The sequence below is a fragment of the Drosophila montana genome, unplaced genomic scaffold (genome assembly GCF_035044405.1).
Source record: "Drosophila montana isolate Dmon_TW-CO22-7 unplaced genomic scaffold, ASM3504440v1 contig_1455_1, whole genome shotgun sequence".
NCBI classification, from domain to species: domain Eukaryota; kingdom Metazoa; phylum Arthropoda; class Insecta; order Diptera; family Drosophilidae; genus Drosophila; species Drosophila montana.
In genome coordinates, this window is record NW_026996406.1 from 1,490,345 (window position 1) to 1,509,355 (window position 19,011).

The 19,011-nt window shown below is 40.9% G+C and overlaps 1 protein-coding gene across 1 annotated transcript in view; it reads right to left on the reverse strand.

Annotated features, from left to right (window-relative positions):
* Nucleotides 1-19,011, reverse strand: part of Ets65A (DNA-binding protein D-ETS-3) — a 45,856-nt gene that overhangs the window by 20,917 nt on the left and 5,928 nt on the right. Inside the window, 4 exon segments of the mRNA XM_064687219.1 lie at nt 516-566; nt 12,347-12,508; nt 17,515-17,915; nt 17,984-18,277. Coding sequence (XP_064543289.1) covers nt 516-566; nt 12,347-12,508; nt 17,515-17,915; nt 17,984-18,216 — 847 coding nt within the window. The 5' untranslated portion in view covers nt 18,217-18,277.

Sequence of the window (19,011 nt, forward strand, 5' to 3'; positions counted from 1 at the left end):
TAGGATTTTTAAACGTTAATATGAAGTAATTCTAATAATTGAAATAATAATAATAATATTAATATTGTGTGTTGATTTGTTGGGTCCTGGCTTGATCAATGTGTTCCATATATCTTGTGCTTTATTTCCAACTATTTAAAGTTTTCCAATTAAAGTTTTCCTCCTACGCGTTTTGAAGCCCCGTCGCGTTTTCACTAGTCTTTCTATGTTCTAATGTTTTCAACCAAATGGAAAATAATAATAATAATTTTAGCAATTACACTAATAAAATAAATAATAATAAAGAAATTAAACTGAAGGAAAATTTTGGGAATCTTTTGATGCCGGGAAGCCAGAAAATATAAAAAAAAATAAATCAACAGAAATCTTAAGAAAGTCAAAAACTTTGTTATCTTTTTTCAATTCTCTTTTGTTAATGAACACAATCAAAAATCTAGATATTATTCGTATCAGAATAATGCGTCTTAAGTAAACCCACAAAAATAAAACGAATTATAATATTAATTTACACTCACCTTGCGATTGTGTGGAGCTATGCGAGCCCCACGACGATTTGTACGAGGAATCTGCAACAGAAGAGCAAATAGAAGAAAATGTCAGTCAAAGAAATTGTAAATTTGCACGGAAAACGAGAAGAAAAAAAGGGAAATGACAGGAATAGAAATTGTAAAGTTGTTAATTTGCGAGGACTCGACTTAGACTAGCAAAATTGAGTTGGGTTTTGTTTTCGTAAATATAAATATAGATAGATATTTATATATATGTATATTGATTTATTTACTTGGATTCCATGTGGGATTGCCCATCACCGTTGGCCGGCTGGATTCACACATTGCCCACTCACCTGCGAAGAGCATTGAGAAATTGCTAAAGCTGCCCGTGGAGCGTGACAAATAATCAGCGGATGATTTAATGTCGAGCATTGTGGTGGCAGCGACGGCAACCGCCGGCTGCTGCTGCTCTTCCGGCTGCTACGGTTGCTCCTAGTCAGAGCAAGGACACGAATTTCACGCACACAAAGCCAAATTTAGGCGAGTCTTCGAAGTGTTTGTTTCTTCAATTTCAAATTGAATTGATTTGGGCGAAAAAAAGTCAACCGGCATGCGGTCGCGCCGGAAAACGGAACGGGAAAAGTGACGATCGGAACCGGTTACCGTTACCGGACACCTCCACTTCCGGGCCGAGCTATCCAAATGCACTTTGATTTTAGACCGACTGCACGCGCGCGTCTCAGTATGAGAGTGTGTGTGTGTGTTGATTTCTATATATGTGTCAATCTGTGCGGTTGTGACTTCTAAATCGCGTATACGCAGCGTAAATCACTAGCAGAGAGATGCTTTCGGTGAGAGCTGTTGCGACTGTGTGACACCGGATTGCGTCCGATCTGTGGCACGGCAGCGTAACAATTGATTTCATTCCGTCGTCAAATCGCGCATATCCTGGCCCAGCTACCGGGCCAGTGCAAGGCAAACCCAAAAAAAAAAAAAAAAACATAAAACAACCCCACGCAGCAGAAGGGCGCAGGCTCAGCCAGTCACAATGTGGGGGTGGGTGGTTTCGGGTCTGGTTGGGTGGTTGCTGCTGCTGCTGCTGCTGCTGCTTTGTGTATCTATCTGTCTGGCTGTGAGTGTGCGTGTGTGTGTGTTGCTGGCTCTGTTTGACGACGACGTCGCTGCTGTTGTCCTTTATGCGCGCCAGGATATACTTAGGTTATAATCCACACCAGAAAGGCAGCCACCCCTTTTCCGTTGAAACACCAATCAGCGTTGAGACAAGGTGTGGCCTAGCTTTGCACACTCACACACGCGCGCATACTCACACACACACTCTCTCTCACACACACAGACACAGTCGCTCGCTTAAGCGCAAGCTTTTTGCAAATGGCTTTGACAAAACAATTTCTGCACAATATTTTGCTGGCGGCTATTTTTAGAACCTGCTCCTATCGATCATTTTGCTCTCTTAATCAACTCGCTCTCCCTCTCTCTCGTTCTCTCTCTCTCCCTTTGGCTGCTGCTTGCACGCCCTCTGTCGTTCTCTATTTGTAGGAGTTTACCGTTTCCACTTGAAATCTAGCCGCAGCTTTCGTTCAAATTTGCTGTGTGCTTGTAGGCAGCCACACTTGACGCTCTCTGCCTCTCGCTCTCGCTCGCTCACACGCTTGTGCTATTGCTATCTCGCTCGTTCTCTGTGTGTAGGCACTCGTTGCGCTGGCGACGTCGTCGTCGTCGTTAAAAGCAGCGACTGCACTGCGCTGTGGCGTTGCCTTTTTAGTGGGTGACACGAAGCAACAAGGACGGATGTATTATCCACTTCCTTTTTCCTTCCACCAAACACAAGGATATTACCGTTTCGTCGTTCGCCTACATTGCGACTACACCCACATCAAGTTGGCGCTGCGCGTTGCAGAAATTCAAGTGGTGGGGCGTGGGGGAGGCGTGGGCATATACTCTCTCTGTGTGTGTGTATTTGTGTGTGGGTGTCTGTGTGTGGGGGTTACGGGGTAAACACCTGAAAACAATGGCTTGATGGCCATTCAAGCTGCTTGTTGCGATGCCAGAATTGTGGCTCAAATCGACAATTGTTGTTGCCGCGCGCTGATTGCAAAGCCTGCGCCACACGTTGACGTCGCTCTCAACAGCTGCAGTCGGCGTCGACGTCGACGTCGGCGTCGCTTCAGCTGCTCAAGTGCAATTTCTCTTGTCGCCCTGCGAAAGTCTGCTGCAAGCTATGCAAAATAACTGATACAGACAGAGACACACACACACACACACACACATGCACATACATGCACACCAACACCTAGACACACACATACACATTGCCCCTTGGCTGGCTTAATTAATTTTCGAGATCATTGAAATTGTTTTTTATTTTTTTATTTGCTCTGTTCCAAAACTCATTTCAGCCTTTTGCTAACGCCCTGTTTGTGTGTGTGTGTGTGTGTAGGTGTGTGTGTAGGTGTGTGGGTGGCTAATTCACAGGCGTCAACACACAAATTGCAGCTGCTCAGCCACATGCATGTGCCCAGCAATAGCTTTTTATAGTTTTTTTCAGCCTTTTTTTGCCTCTTTTTTGTGCTGCTAAAAACAAATTTCGCTTTTCGCAAAAAAAGTTGGCAGCGCAAGGCGATGTGTGTGCGCGTGTGTGTGTGTGTGTGTGCGTGTGTGTGTGCTGCCTTGCTTTGACAAGCAGTTATTTAATAAAAGTTATCTGGAGGACGGCTTCAACTTTGGCTTGATGGCAGCCATTGAAAATCTCATATGCACTCTGGACTGCGTGGGTCGCTTTTGAACTAAAGCAAAGTAATTAAGAATTCGATTTTTAATAGAAAACTAAATTTTTCCAGGCTACAAACAGATGGACTGTAGTATGAGATAGGAGCATAGGACACGGGTTAACAATGTATTCACATATATATTTAATAATATATATCCATATAAAGCTCATTCAACATAACTGTACAAAGGCTTTCGCTTTCTCTCTCGGAGAAAAGAAGTATATTGGTTAACTGTAATGTCCGAAGAAATGTTCTCCGTGGCTCAGTTCACGGTTCGAACCAAGTTCACAGTTCGAAGAAATGTTTCCATGGTTCAGTTCACTCAGTTTTAAAATATTCGCGAAAAAAAACCATTTTGTTTAAATCTATGATTCAGCTCCGGCTTTGGTTCGATTTTCTACCCTTTCCACCCACGATTCAAGGTTCGGTTCATGGTTAATAAAATAATGTAAGCTCAGACTCAAACCGGATTCTTTTACAAATCTGGTTTTCAGTCTTGATTATGGCATTCAATAAACGTCCCTCGTACCTAAATATGTGTGTCTACAAGTGTGTGTGTGTGTGTGAGTGTGTGTGTGCAAACCCTTGCTAATGGAATCTAAAATGGCTAAATAGCAATTTGCTGTTCTTGGCTCGCTGGCAGCCAAAGGCGAAGGGGTCTGAAGGGGGCAGGGTTTGGTTAGGGAGAAAACTAAGTTCACTTGGCGCAAATGTTTGCCGCGGCGTTGTGTGTGTGTGTGTGTTTGCTGAGTGTATGTGTGTGTGTGTGTGTTGGCTGTGCGAAATTTAGTTGGTATTTTAATTGCATTCATTATGTAATTTCATTTTCACGCTTGCGGCAAAACTTTAAATTAATTTCTTTTGTGGCGCTGTTTCCGCCATTTTGCATGCGCCACCCACCCCCCATCCCCCCTCAGACGCCAACCCGCCGCCCCTGCGCCTTCCCACATGCGGCATTTCCGCGGGGCGAGCTATTTAAGCCGCGGTTGCTAAGACGCTGACGCTGCCACGCCCACACTTGAGGCGAACTGCGAAATGCGTCATCTTAGCGCGGACAGCAACCCACACCCACAGCCCAAACACAAACCCCAAGCCCAGGACCAGGCCCAGGCCCAATGCATCAAGGTTCGTGTTCCATTTGTTTGTGTGCAGCCAGAGAAGTCAACGAAGCGTCAAGACAAACATGACACGAATGTTGTGTGAGAGAGGGGGGTGTAGAGCGGGTGGAGGGCAGGGTGTGTAGGCTGACAGGGAGCATATTGTCAGTGTTGGGCAACCACCAACATTTGCAGTTAATAAGAAACGCAATCAACGCTGCGATTTGTTTTCTCAAGCTCAATAAAGCAAAGTCGTGAGTGAAAGAGAGAGAGACAGTGTGTGTGTGTGTGTGTGGGAGGGAGCAGGCATGCTGCTAATATTACGCGCGCCTGTGTCTATGCAACAAAAACAAACTGCCTACAATAACAACAGCAGCAAAAGCAAAAGCAAAAGGGCAACAACAACAGCACACGTGGCCATTAATGACGTATGAATGATATAACACGCGACGGCACGTGGCCAACTGGCCGACTGCCTGCCTGCCTGCCAGCGGCATGACAGGACGCACTCTGCAGCTGGCCAGGGCAGGGCTGAACAGGGCTGGACAACAGCTCCTGGAGTGATTGCTCCTTTTCTTGGCACCCGTTGCGGCTCTTTAATACCCGCCCGCCTTGCACGAGCGACCCGTCGGATTGCTCATTTCGCCTGCAGCGAGATTTTTATGCGAGTTGGGTTTTTTTTTTTTTTTTTGTCTTCTTCTCCTGCTTGTTGCAGGCCAGAAATGCGTATTGTTATAATAGCTATTATAAAGGGATATGGAAAGCTTTATGTGGATGTGTCAAAGGATACAAAAAACTAGCATTGGCACATCACATAAGAAATATACATAGATGTATCAAATTGTTGGTCTTGATTGACTGACTGATATATCAATTAGAATTTGAGATGCAAATTTTCAAAGGAGAAATATGCAAAGTTATGTCTAGATACTTGAGGACACAATTTCGAGAGATTTTCTATATCCGATAAAAAATATATATCGATTTTGTGGAGAAGATAAAATTGATTGATAGCTTGAAATAAATTTCAAGTGAATTTCGTATGGAAGAACATGTATATTTTACATATGAATACAATCATACAGTCAGACAGAATAAACCTCAAATCGATATTTATCGATTTCGTTAAAATGAGGACAGATAATTTGAAGCAATCAATTCTTAAGAAAGGACATGGTTAATTAAATTGTTATGCATTCACTAGAGCTCAAATCGATATTTATCGATTTCGTGGAAATAAGAAAAGTGCTCGATAATTTGAATACAAAGTGATCGATAATTTAAAATAAATTAAAGAACATTTCGTATAAGAACATATATATTTTGAATTGGGAAACTATCATTCTTACGAACTAGTCTTCAAATCGATATTTATCGATCGCATGGAAGTAAGAAAATGTATTGATCTTTTACTGTCAGTGGATCAGAAATGCCGACAGGAGCCTCAGACCGATATTTATCGATTTCATGGAATCTAGAAAGTTGCCTATATTGGGAAATCAATTTCATCTACGTTCAAATTTAAAGTCCCAGCTCTTATCGCTCATACTGTCCGACGCATTGTCAATGAGTACAGGGTATTCAAATGGCAACCTTGACATCTGGTAATCGATGATGACTGCTTGGCCTTTCGATAACCCAAGCGGATATGTGACGCGCTTAAGCATGGGTATATCGATTAACATTGGCCCCTTGAGAAATGTAAGAGCATACGAACACAATGCATTGTGTTGAATATTTGGTTGTATGTGACTTTTGCCTGGTTCAATAATTTGTTGATCAAATGGGCGGCAACGGCTATAAAGTGAAATATTCCATAAATCAGCAACCGAATTTGCCTGCAATAATGGCTAAAGTTTTATTTTGGGGGAGTACGCGTATGAAAAGAAACTAGACATTATGCGGATTCTATTGTTGTCAATACTTGGAGAAGTGGAAAATAAGAGAAGTTGAGGCTGTTGAGTAAGAATAGGGCGTATTTGTAATATTGTTTTTTATAAGAAAAGCTCTTTAAACTTTATTCAAAGCGAGTCTAAGTGCTTGTTGGTGAGGTCTAAATCTTTGATATAAAATATGATATATACATTTATTTTAATTTTAATTTTATTATTTTAATATTATTATTTTGATCAGCGTATTGGGATCTTATATAATATTTAAGACAAATCAAAATCAACTTTTCAACTTTGTCAGAGTTAAGAAAGATTTTGTCACAATTCAATGGTAGAAGAATCTGATTTATGGTTCGAGGATCATGGTTCAAGTCTCGGGATACGGCATCCGAAATTCGAATGTCCGGGGTTTAAGTCTGGGATCTTAAAAGAAGGCCACATCTGACAGTTATCTTGATACTAAATAACTATATAGGATCTAATTTAGGTAAGGATAAGGTAAGGTTAGGTTAGGTTAGGCTAGGTAGGGTTAGGTTAGGCTTCATTAAGTTAAATCAGGTTAACCACAGCTCGAAAAACTAACCAAGAAAGTTCCCATTGTTTCTGTTCACAGCACACACTTCCAAAGTGTGAGAAATTCACGAAGAGTACTTAATATATATATTTGACAAACACAATTAAGTTATCAGATAAATTGATCAAAAAGGTTTCCCAAGCAAAAAAAAAAACATATCAAAAGTGAAAATTGTAATAAAAACAAATTAAGAGCACGCAGAAGAAAGCATATTGTTGGTGTCCCTTTTTATGCGGTATCTAACTAAACAATGGGCGCAATAATTGCGCAATTGAAACGGCTGGGAAAGTGTTGGCTAACGACAAGGGGAAGTGCTGTAAATGAGGGTGGGTGTGGTGCGTGGTGCACGGTGCACGGTGCACGGAGTGGAGCGGCGCGTGGTGCGATTCATGACTCCGATTACCCGACGTTTGACTTGTTTTCGAAAATGTTCCTACATTTACTTTTTTTTTTTGAGAGCTAACATATTCACACGCCAAGCGACTCGAGGGCCGAAGTGACAACAAACAGCAAACAAACAATTAACAGACAAACTACATTGAGGGAGGGGAGGACAGCGGCAAGGGGTTGAGGCTGAGGTTGAGGTTCACGTGGCCGCCGGGTCATAAATAACGTCGCGGTTTGACTCGTGCGACCCTCAGCGCTGTCAATTGGCCCGATTGACTTTTGGCCATAATTTTTGCGTCTCACGCTCGCCCCCGACCCTCGCTCTGCAAGTCTGGCAACGCTCACGTGTTACTTGAGATGAGAAAAAAAAAAAAGAGTGGAAGAAAAGTGCGACACAATAAATTGTTGAGGTCGTGGCTCATAAATTCAATTGACAACTAAATTGCAGTCGCTTGGCCACCGGAGACGCTTCGACACGGCCACCTCCGGCTCTGGCTGCGCTGCGTTTCCGGCGGTAGGTGCAAACGACAACGTTGCCAGAGTGTTTTGCTGCCTCGCCTCGCCGTCTCCGCCGTCGCCGTTGCCGTTGCCAGTGTTGTTGGTCGTTTCTAAACTTTGCAAGTGCGCGTGATTTTTGATATTTCATGTCGGAAGCGGGTCATTTTCAGCGGCATAAATCACAATGGGCCCGCAACGGAAGCGACCTGTTGCCGACCACTCTCTCCCTCTCTCCCTCTCTTTGCATTTCCCTGACAGTCTGGGTTTTTTTTTAAAGTTTCCCTTTTAATTGTATTTTTTAGTTTATTGCTTAGGCAAATTGTTTTTATCGGCGCACAACTAAATTAGCAACATTTTCCAGCTTGTTGCCGTCATCAGCATTATTATCGACCAGCGGCGGCCTTTTCTAGGGGAGGGGGGGGTTGGGCAATAAGAACAACAACAACAATGAATTGATTTATGAGCAACTCGTGCACAAATCTCGGGGGGTTGCCATAATGACTATGCTGGGAGTTAAGTGAACCGCGAAAAGGGCCATGAATACCAAATATTTGGACATCAATAGGCAACATAGCATGGGAAAAAGTTGCTCCTTGAACTTTTTGCGGGCCAGCCCAACTCATGCTCATATGTATTTTTGACCAAAAAAAGGAGAATAGAAAAAAATTTCAAATTTTAAGCATTTAAAAAAAGATGAGCACATAAATTGAAGGCGCAGCGCGTCAGTGCGCGAAGCTGTCAAAAAGGACGCGGCGCAAAAGCGTCGTAGAAGAAGAAGCACAGCCAGTGTTGGCAACGTTGCGCCAGTTGGCACAGCACAATTTTCAATTTATTTTCACAGCCTGAAACAATTACGACAGGCAACAACAACAAAAAAAAAGCAGGAGGTAAAAAAAAAAATGAAGAGAAATACAAACTGTGCGCAAATGAAATCAGAAATTAAATTTGAAGTGAGCAAAACATACGGCGCCCCCGCACAGCAGGGTCAAGAGGGAGGGGAGGGGGAGGGGAGGGGACATTGGCACAATGTGGGCGTACTCTCTCTCTGTCTCTCTCTCTCTCTGTGTGTGTGGGTGTGGCAGAAGTTAAACACCCGCTGGGCGTCCAGAATGGGGTCTAATGCCGTTCACAGATTATCAGATTATGCTGCAAAACTTGACGGGAGATGCGCGCGCGATAGGCAAATGTTTCGGGCAGAATGTTACGGGCATTTGCAATTTCATTTAATTTTAATTAAATCTTTTAACAACAAAGCAACAACATTTTTATGTCTACATAACTGTTCATAATTATAGTTGAGAGTTTTTAAATATGTTTAATTCTTGAAGGGTTCTGTTGTCAAACAACGTGATTGGAGGTCTAAATTATAAGTAGCAAAAAAATAGATAAGCAAATATTAGTTTAGGTTTATAGGTACAAAATAAAAATCGGAGATTTCCCGTTTTTATTTGAGTGTACCAAAACTGGAAACGGTTTAGGAAGATCAAGAAGTGATAAAGAAAGAAACTTAAACCTCGAGAAAAAAGCAAAACCTAAGAAATATAACAATATTTTTCAAAAGATTGTTTAGTTGACTTGTTTAGATTGTTTATTAGACTGTAGACTATAGACTATAGACTATAGACTATAGACTATAGACTATAGACTATAGACTATAGACTATAGACTATAGACTATAGACTATAGACTATAGACTATAGACTATAGACTATAGACTATAGACTATAGACTATAGACTATAGACTATAGACTATAGACTATAGACTATAGACAAGACTATCTCCTTGCCAAATAGTTTAGAATAGAAGACTTTATGCGAGGAAGCGAAGACTCCCAGCAGAATACTCTGTAATGCTTGTGGTAATCATCGCAGAGGACCCGAAATGCAACTATGGTCAGTTGACCAAAATTTAAAGGTTAAAGATGTAAAGCTAAGTGTAAATCTAATATGGATAGATAAGTTTAGTTCGCTAGTCCACCCAGAAGAGTTGATTTTACTCGTAATTAACTTATGAATAAATATTACAACAAGCATAGTTCTACGATTAATTAAAGAAGGAAGATTAATCATCAGAAGTCTACTGTAGTATGACCTAAGCCGCACAGGAGGATCCCAGTTAAAAACAAGTAGGGAATTGGTGACTCTAAGACTGTAGCCTCAAAATGTAGTTACCTTCAAACTGTGACTCTGGGAAATAAAGAATTTCACCTTGCAGAAAGACAATGAACTCTCTTTCACAGTCGAAACAGTGTATGACAATTATACAAATAAAATATAATATAAAATATAAAATAAAATATAAAATAAAATAAAACATGGGCCTTGACAGATTACTTCAACATCTTTGACATTTAACCCTCTTATTATACAGATAAAGGGTTTCTCTTAGTGCAATAAATATTTCAATTAATTAATAATTATAACAATAAATCATATTTTACAATATCTCGAATCTAAACATTATCATCTTTGCCAATTCAACCCTCTAGTTAAACCGAAAGTTGTTTCTTTTTTCGTTGCAATAAATATTTAAATTAATTAAGCTGTTATCCCGAGTACTACAAATAATCACATCTTGTTTACTTTATCTAAACCGAAAATAAAAGCAAGAATGCCGCCGCTCAATTGTCCGTGCCTAAAGTGTGTCTCACACTCTGAACGAGCTACCAGCTACCCTTCAATAATTTACACTCTCTCCTCCTTCTCGGCCTCTGTCCCTCTGTCAGGCACGCTGTCAGCGACGCGTGCGCCCTAATGCGCTTCACATAACATTTTGATCATTTTATGATCTGTCGATTAGCCTCATTGTCTCTGCCAAGAGGACAACCCTCTGCGTCCGTCCGACCGTCCGTCCGTGTGACTGTGCGCTTAATAGGATTAGCTCTGAAGAGCACTTAAGAGTCAAATTATCAACGGCTGGCAACGCTGGCTGGCATCACAGCAATTGTTGTGACTGTTGCGTTCTGTATGTTTACAGTGGCAAAGACATCAGCTCATCGTTTGTTTGCCCAACTTTCCCACTGTGTTGTGTCCTGCTGAGGGGCGAAGCCTACGCGTTGCCAGCTTAGATTAGATTCTAGGCATCAAAGTCAAGTGGTGCTTGCAATTGAGACATTAAGCTATTCCCCCTAATGCTACAGGTAGTTCACACGAACATTAAGTTCATGTTCAATTATATAAGCAAGGTGGCAACACTGTTAGTTTTCTTTCTAAGTTCTAAGGGATATACATTAAGATATTCGGCCAATATCTCAGTTAGTTCACACGAACATTAAGTTCAGGTACAATTAAATGTCATTAACACATCTTATTCAGAGTGTAAACAAGGTGGCAACACTGTTAGGTAAGACTACATTATTTGCTTTCTAAGTTCTCTAAGTTATCAAGTGATATTCATTAAGATATTCCCCCAGTATCTCAGTTAGTTCATATGAGTATGAAGTGCATGTAGTATTAATTGTCATCAACACATATTTTTCAGGGTATAAGCAAGGTGGCAACACTGTTTGTTAAATTATTAACAGCTCGTTAAATTGCTTTCAAGGTAAGCCACATGGCAATGCCACATCTCAATGGACGTTTCAGCTTGAAAACTTTTCAATGAAAAGTTGAAAAATTCACCAGGTTTGAATATTTTAATCAAATATTTTTAACATACATTTTCAAATACGTAAACAAGGTGGCAACACTGCTATTAAGTCTGCTACCAAATATTAACAGCTTGCTTTAAAAGTTCTGGTTAATATAACTAGCATAAGCTTCAGAAAACAACATGTTAAAGTCCTTGGTGAAGTGCTTGTTAAATTTAACATATACATAAGTATACACACACTGTGAATTAAGCGTGTTTCAGCAGTTCATTTTTCAATTCAGCTATTTTCTGAATTAAATTTAAATGTTCTATTTTTGTCGTTAGTCAAAAGCCGTTTAATATGTTAAACTGGCTTAGCATCTCTGGCAAATATTTGTATGGCCAATTTGTACTCAGAGCTGATTTAGCTATTTCTAGCTATTTTTAGCAGTGAATTAAATAACATTGGCAACACTGTTTGTTAGGGTGGTTTAACAAGGTGTACATTTTAAATATAACTTCTTTATCTTCAAGTCAAATATATAATCGTCCAACTTTAACTTCTAGTCAAATATATAAACTTAAAAGTTGTTGTCTAAGTTCTGCCTTTTAAAGTTGAGCGTTTCTTAGTTCTGCCAAACAGAAAAATTGATAGAGTCGTCTGACATGCATCAAAATTTATTATAACTAGCTTGCACAAACAAGCACATGCTTGCAAATTTTATCAGGTGTCCCTTTTTCTAATTAGATAACCTAGTAAAAAAAATGACAACAAGAATTTAAGCAAACAGCATGTTAAAATATATGTGTTCTTTGACATGAACATAATTTTAACATGAACATAAAAACGGCTAACAACTGGGCTGCCCTTGAGTAGCAGCAGCGCCCTCTGTTGGCGCGTAGACGGCAGCTGAGCTGCTTTTGTTGCTGGTTCTTGTCCAGACTGAAAGCTGTCAAGGCTAAGCTCACGCGATTGACACGCGAATTTTAGAGCATTCCAGTAATAAGATATAGTTGATATAACTTTGAGAAAACTGAATACTCACAGAGTGAATTGCTGGCATTGTTGTGGCCGTTGCTGCTGCTGGCGTTGCTTTTGCCGACGCTGTGCCTGCCCAGCTCGCTGCTGGACGCCGATGCGGCTGCCGTGGAGGACGAGGCGACGGCGGCATGCGAGGACGTTGTGGCGCAATCCAGCGTCGATTTCTCTGCAAGGAGAATAAAAGAGGAGAAAATAGAAAGAAACAAACAAATTTTAATTGCTAGGCAGCACAAATTTGCACACTCAGCGCGACACGCTTCGCCATTCGGCATGGAGCAGACCACAGAGCAGGGTCCAGTCATAAATCTCAACATAGATAATTGTCAGCGGCGGCATCAAAACGTAACTGGCCCGTTTATTTATTGCCCAAATTATGGTTGGTCCTGGTAGCTGGTGCCGCCGCCCAACCATGACGCTCGCCTGACACGCAACGCCGCTCGGCAGCCACCCCCAGACAGACAGACAGACGGACAGACAGACGGAGAGCCTGTGAACCGCAAAGGATATAATCGCGAGGGTTGTCACTTCAGACATTAGACCAGCAACAGCAGCAGCAGCCGTAGCCGTGTTTAATTGCCGTAAATCTTTGTTTGATGTAAACAACAATAAGCGCGCCGGCGAAATTCGCAACGCTTTCAATTGAAATGTCAATGCAGAGCTTGATGTCCATGTCCGATAATGGCCATAAAGATGAGACTGAAACTAACATGAGTTGAGTGCCTGGGAACGTGACTGTGTCATAATTGAAGCTCCTAAAGATAGTCAAATACGATAATAAACTTAGGCTAACCGAAGGTAGGCGAAAGTCTAAAGATGGCAAGTTAGAACCTTTAAAGAGAATAGAGTTTTCTCGAGAAATAATTGATCACAATTGTGCACCTAAAGTACACACTAACTAGAGCTCATACCTTAAACAAAATGACCACGTTTTTGTAAATCGCTTTACTTTTGACAGAGTTATGAAAGTTTGTAGACTAGACAGATTGGATACAATGTCATATTTTTTTGTTAATTTTGGCAAGTTTCTTGAGAGAGTTTTGGAACGGCTCACAATAATTTTTAACATAGCTTTTTATACAAGTTTTTAAGCCCACAATCGATAACAAATACAAATATTGGATTCTACATCTATAGTTAATTCTGAAACCGAATAAGGAAAAGAATGATAAAATTTACTATACAAGATATTTTCACAAAAAAAAAAATACTCCAAAAATTGTATTGATTACAATTTAGAGGTTAAACCATGACCAGAATGCGCTCATTCATCAAAATGAGGTTAAGTTTTGGCAAAGTTTTCGAAGTTTGAAGTTAAATAAAGCCATTTACTAAGGGATCGTCACTTTTTAAGCCCAAATTTTAGGCATTTTTGGCTTGACTTTGAAATGAAATTTAGACGATCTGAAAATCATTTTAAAGCCAGCATTTCTTACTCAGTTTTACAAACAGAATTAATTGGAAATAACATTTAAAAATGCCAAGCAATGAGTAAGGAGGGGAAGGCATGGTACATAATACTTAGAAATAAATTTATTTAAAAATTAATTTTTAAATAGACCTAGATTTGCTTGCAAAATCAATCCAGCGGACAAACCAGGAGCACAGAACCATCAAGCATAAAAAACGGTTCACTTTTGGCCGAGTTATGATAGTTCGAATTTTGTACCGGAAGTACCATGCTCTTCCCAAATTTATCTTTATGTATATAACTGACTGACTGAACGTAGTTTTTATACTTTGCAAAATGTTGCCTATAATAGGCAGGGAAAAATTATTGACAAGGAATTGCTCGTTTCTTGTTTTCGTTCTTAGCTGGTTCTTAGTAGAAGGACAATACGATACGACTCCTATACAAAATGTTGGGGAGCGTAATTATCTTTTATGTGCTTTGTGAGCCAAACGTTTTTCAGCAAAAATAATGAGTTACGCATGACAAAGTTCCTTTATGCGATGGCAGCAGAGCAGAAGGCAGCAGCAAAGTTCATAAAGAGAACTAGAGAGAGAGAGAGAGAGAGAGAGGGGCAGTAAGAGAGAGAGAGAGTGGGAGAGAGGGCGAGAGATAGAGTGGGAGAGAGAGGGGAGAGAGGTGTACTGGCCTCGAGAGACAGCTTAAAAGGATTCATTTCATATTTGCTTGAGCGCGTCGAGGCTGGGTTTGAGTTTGGTTTCGGCTGGCGGCCATTTTGGGCCACCCTAAAGCCAAGTCAAAGGGACTTGCTTGCTTGTCATATTGAATTCCGGCTTACCAAAAACAGGCCACAAAGCCAAGACGATTAAAAAGTCCAAAAAAAACCAAGCAAACGGAAGTGACTGACTAGGAGATACCCTGTATCCAAATATTGTAGGTGTTTTCTATACATACATATACAATACAAAAACATACAGACATCCCCACACTATGGGACTAGCTTCGGTACTTAATGTCCGATTTTTTTTAAGTTTTCAGGGCTTTAATTTGGCATTCACAGGTATGATGCTACCAAGGAGCAAAGCTTTACAACCCTGAGGGTTGTAGTGAATTATCTTATATATACTATACCAGAATTTATTTACCTATTGTTGTAATCTAGCTTTAATACTTTTCAAGCTATGCCTAAAGAGCCAAGTTCCGACGTCGATATTTATCGATATTATACAAATTAGAAGATATTTCGAAAAAACAAAAAAATATTAAACTTATTTTATTAAATATAGACCATACGAGAACCTGCATACCAAGTTTGTTGTTATCTAGCTTTTATACATTTCGATCAAGGCCTAAAAAACCCTTTTTGTCACCATCGATACTTATCGATATTCGAGCTTTGCCTAAAAGATCACTCTCCGAAGCAATACTTATCGATATTATCAAAATAATAGAATATATTGGAAAAATAATTTTATGTTTTTTATGTCTTGTATTTGCTCTTCGAAAATGTAAGTTGATATTTTCGAGCTTTGCCCAAAAAACCTTTGCCGCAAAATCGATATATATCGATATTATGAAAATGATAGGAGATATCGAAAAACTAATGTTGACTCATTCTAAATATTATATAGGAGACTATAATTTTCGAACTCCGAGTCTGTGTCTTCTGTAGGCACACGGACTGATAAAAAGCCGGACTGACAGCCGGACTGAGAGACAGACGGACAGACAGGCAGACTCAGCTAGAAAATGCCTCCCTCCGCATCTTACATACATTCCCACAAAAACCAACTACCCGCTTTAGCCATTTTCAAAGAGTACAGGGTATACGAAAAAAAAAGAGACGAGAATAGGAAAGAATTTCTTATAGATATAAGTGGACACAACATGACGGAGGCGGCATAACAAATTCTCGCCAGGCACGCGATGCTATTGTGGACAGTGCATTTTTGATGTTTCTATCCAAGCACAGACACACACACACACACACACACACACACACACACACACACACACACATGCATACACTGCCCACCCGGCCCCCTTTGTGGTCGCATTATAAGCCACATCCGTTGCGCGGGCTTAAATTGATAAACAAGTGGAGGGAGGCAACTGCAAGCAAGACCTTGACGTTTATATGGATAATTCAATTTGGCTTTTTATAATTTCTTTTATTTTCATTTTTGGGCCACAACAACAACGAAAATTATGTCCAGCTAGCGCTGTTTTTGCCACATTTTTTGTGGCCCATAAAATGTAACGAACATTTTTCGGCGCTCGCCGGGCCTTTGTGGGCGGCGGCCAATGGTCAACATATGCTGCTTGGATGTGTTTAAATAAATATACGCGAAATTTGCCACTTTTGTAAAAGAAACAACAATTGTTTTCTCCTCTTCTTTTTTTTTTGGTAGCTTTGGCTCTGCCGGAAGCGCAGGATTTGTTTTTCCGCCATTTCGCTGACATTTGTGTTAGACCCACGGCGAGAAGGTCAGTGGGTTGCTCTACGTCTAAAAGCAGCTAAACAAGCTGCTAAAATGGAATTTTTGATTGCAAAATATACGAACGGACGGGGTTGCAATCATACCTTTAAACCTAGGGCTGTAAGCTAACATAATGTGGTTCGGTTCACGGATTAAACCAAAAACTGACTGCCTTGGGACGAAGAGCCAATATATCGAAACTGGGAACAGATTTGTTTTAATCAGCGTTGGGTACATTAGAAATGTGGTCAGGGAATTGATTAACACTTCGAACCGGTTCTGGCTCAGGGCTGGAAACACAGAAAATAGGGTTGGTGACTCGGCTTAGCTTCGAACCTGTTCCCTGGCTTAAGGTGAACAACCAGGTTCCCGAACCTAAGAATAGATCTGTTTAATTCTGAGTTAGAAGCATCAAAAATGTGGTCGGTGGTTCGGTTTATGCTTCAAACCAGCTCTCTTCCTTAAGGTGGACAACCAGACTCACGAACTAAAGAATTTGTTCGAAACATCAAAACTATGATCGGTGGTTCGATTCACTGGTCAAACAAATTCCTTGCCTGAAGGTCGACAACCAGCTTCACGAACTGAGGAACAAATTTGTATTGATCAGGGTTAGATACATCAAAAACATGGTTCGTGGTTTGGCTAACGCTTTGAACCGGCTTCGGCTCAGGTTTGGAAACACCAAAAATCATGACGGCAGTTCGGGTTACGTTTTGAAACAGCTCCCTGCGCCAAGGTGGATAACTAGGCTAAAGAGCCTATGAATAGATCTGTTTTAATCAGGGCTGGAAACATCAAAAGAATGATTCGGCTTGCGCTTTGAACTGGCTTCGGCTCAGGGTCGGAAACACCAAAAACATGGTCGGTGGTTCGATTTAGGCGTCGAACCAGCTCCCTGCCTTAAAGTAAACAACCAGGTTTACGAACCAAGGAATACATTTATTTTAATCAGGGTTGGAATCACCAAGATAGGGTCGAAGCAGTTTCTGTGGTTCAGCTTACGTGTCGAATCAGCTCTCCGCCTTAAGATTCGATTCGTGAACCTATCATAAGTTCGAGTCTTGTTTCTGTGATCAAAAATATGGTTTGGTTCGGGTTTTGCTTAGCCTTTTTTTGTGGTCAACTGATTTGGTTCATGTTTAAAAGTAAATTTTTCGGGCTCGAACCGGTTCAGTTCTAAACCAGATGCTGAACATATATATATATAGTTTTATCGATCAGAGATGCCTTTCACTGTCAGACCGAATAGATTGAAATGAAGTTTTTTTTGCGTCTTCGTACCTGTTCGAACTTTGTGCTCCACATGCGAGGTGGTGGACGCTGATAGCGACGGCAGCACCGAGGGCGAGCTGACCGCATCCAAGGTGGCAGCCGGCACATGTCCCGCGCTGGACGTGATGACGCCGTGCTGTGTGCCGGCGGGCGAGCAGCCCGATGGAGGCTGCAGTGTGTCCAGGCGATGCCGCTGCACGCTGCTGCTGCCCAGGACGCCGGCGCTGCTGCTGCTCACCGTGTTATAGTTGAGCACGCCCACGCCCACTCCGACGCCCACGCCCACACCGACGCCGACGCCGGCGCCTGCGTTGTGCGTGAGGCCGAGACAATTGCCGGCGCCAGTTCCATTCTGCATGGCGGGCAGTGTGTCCAGCGTATCGGTCAGCCGCTGGCTGGAGTAGATGTCGCTGCAAGGCACACCCGAATGGCATTAGAGTGGCTGGAAGTGGGGAGAGCTCTCACCTGGTCGACTCACCTGAAGGCGCTGCTGGCACCAAAGAAACTGCTGCGATCCTGCAGCGCCGCCTTGGCCTTCTCGACGCTCTGCTTCAGCTGCTCGAAGGTCGACTGATGGAACCGATACGAGGTCCAGTCCGGCGAGCATTGGCCCAACGTCAAACAGTCCTCCGTTTTCACCTGGGCCAGCGTCGGCGGCGACACGCGCTTCAAGTCCAGCGCCGTTTGATACGAACACGAGTTCTCGTACATGGCGCGTCCCTCCGAACCGTCAACGGCTACGTGTTGGTTAAGCAATGGATTCCACTTGACTCTGCAAACACAGAAATCAACTAAATATATTACCCATTTTTATATAAAAAAAATAATAATTAATATAGTTAATTGTTAGGTATTTCTTTTTAAGGCGTGGGAAATAATTATTTAATGATTTCCGTAGAAAAACATATTTTATTTAATTTTAGTTTGTGCTTATGTAACTTAAGTACACTCAGAGAAAGAATCTATCAATTTGTACTCTTATCAAAATCGATTTCAGAGAAAACCAAAACCTTTTTAGATATATTTCTATAATCCAGTAAATTCTTAAAAGTATAGGCAATATTTTAGAAGCTTTCGAAATATATAAAGTACACATAATGGGGATTTCTTAGAATCTTTTATATTTCAGTTTAAGCATTGGTATTTTATTTTTCTCAGACTGTAAATATGATGCCTTCTTCCAGGCAATATATTTTTTGAAATATATATATATATAATATATACTACATCTGTAGTGTAATATATATAGTACGCATAATATGGATTTTTTTAGAATCTATAAGATTTGTATTTAGAGATAAGAGTCTAAATCGTCTCTGATTATAAATATTATGCGTTCTTCCATATATATATATCTAATATATATTAAATATATAGCGCGCACTATATAAACATTTTGTTGAATCTATAATATTTATGTTTAAGTATCTTACTGCGTTCCTCCAGTTCCAAATGCTTTAAGGAGATCAATAGGGCCGAAAAGTCCCTTTAATGATATATATATCT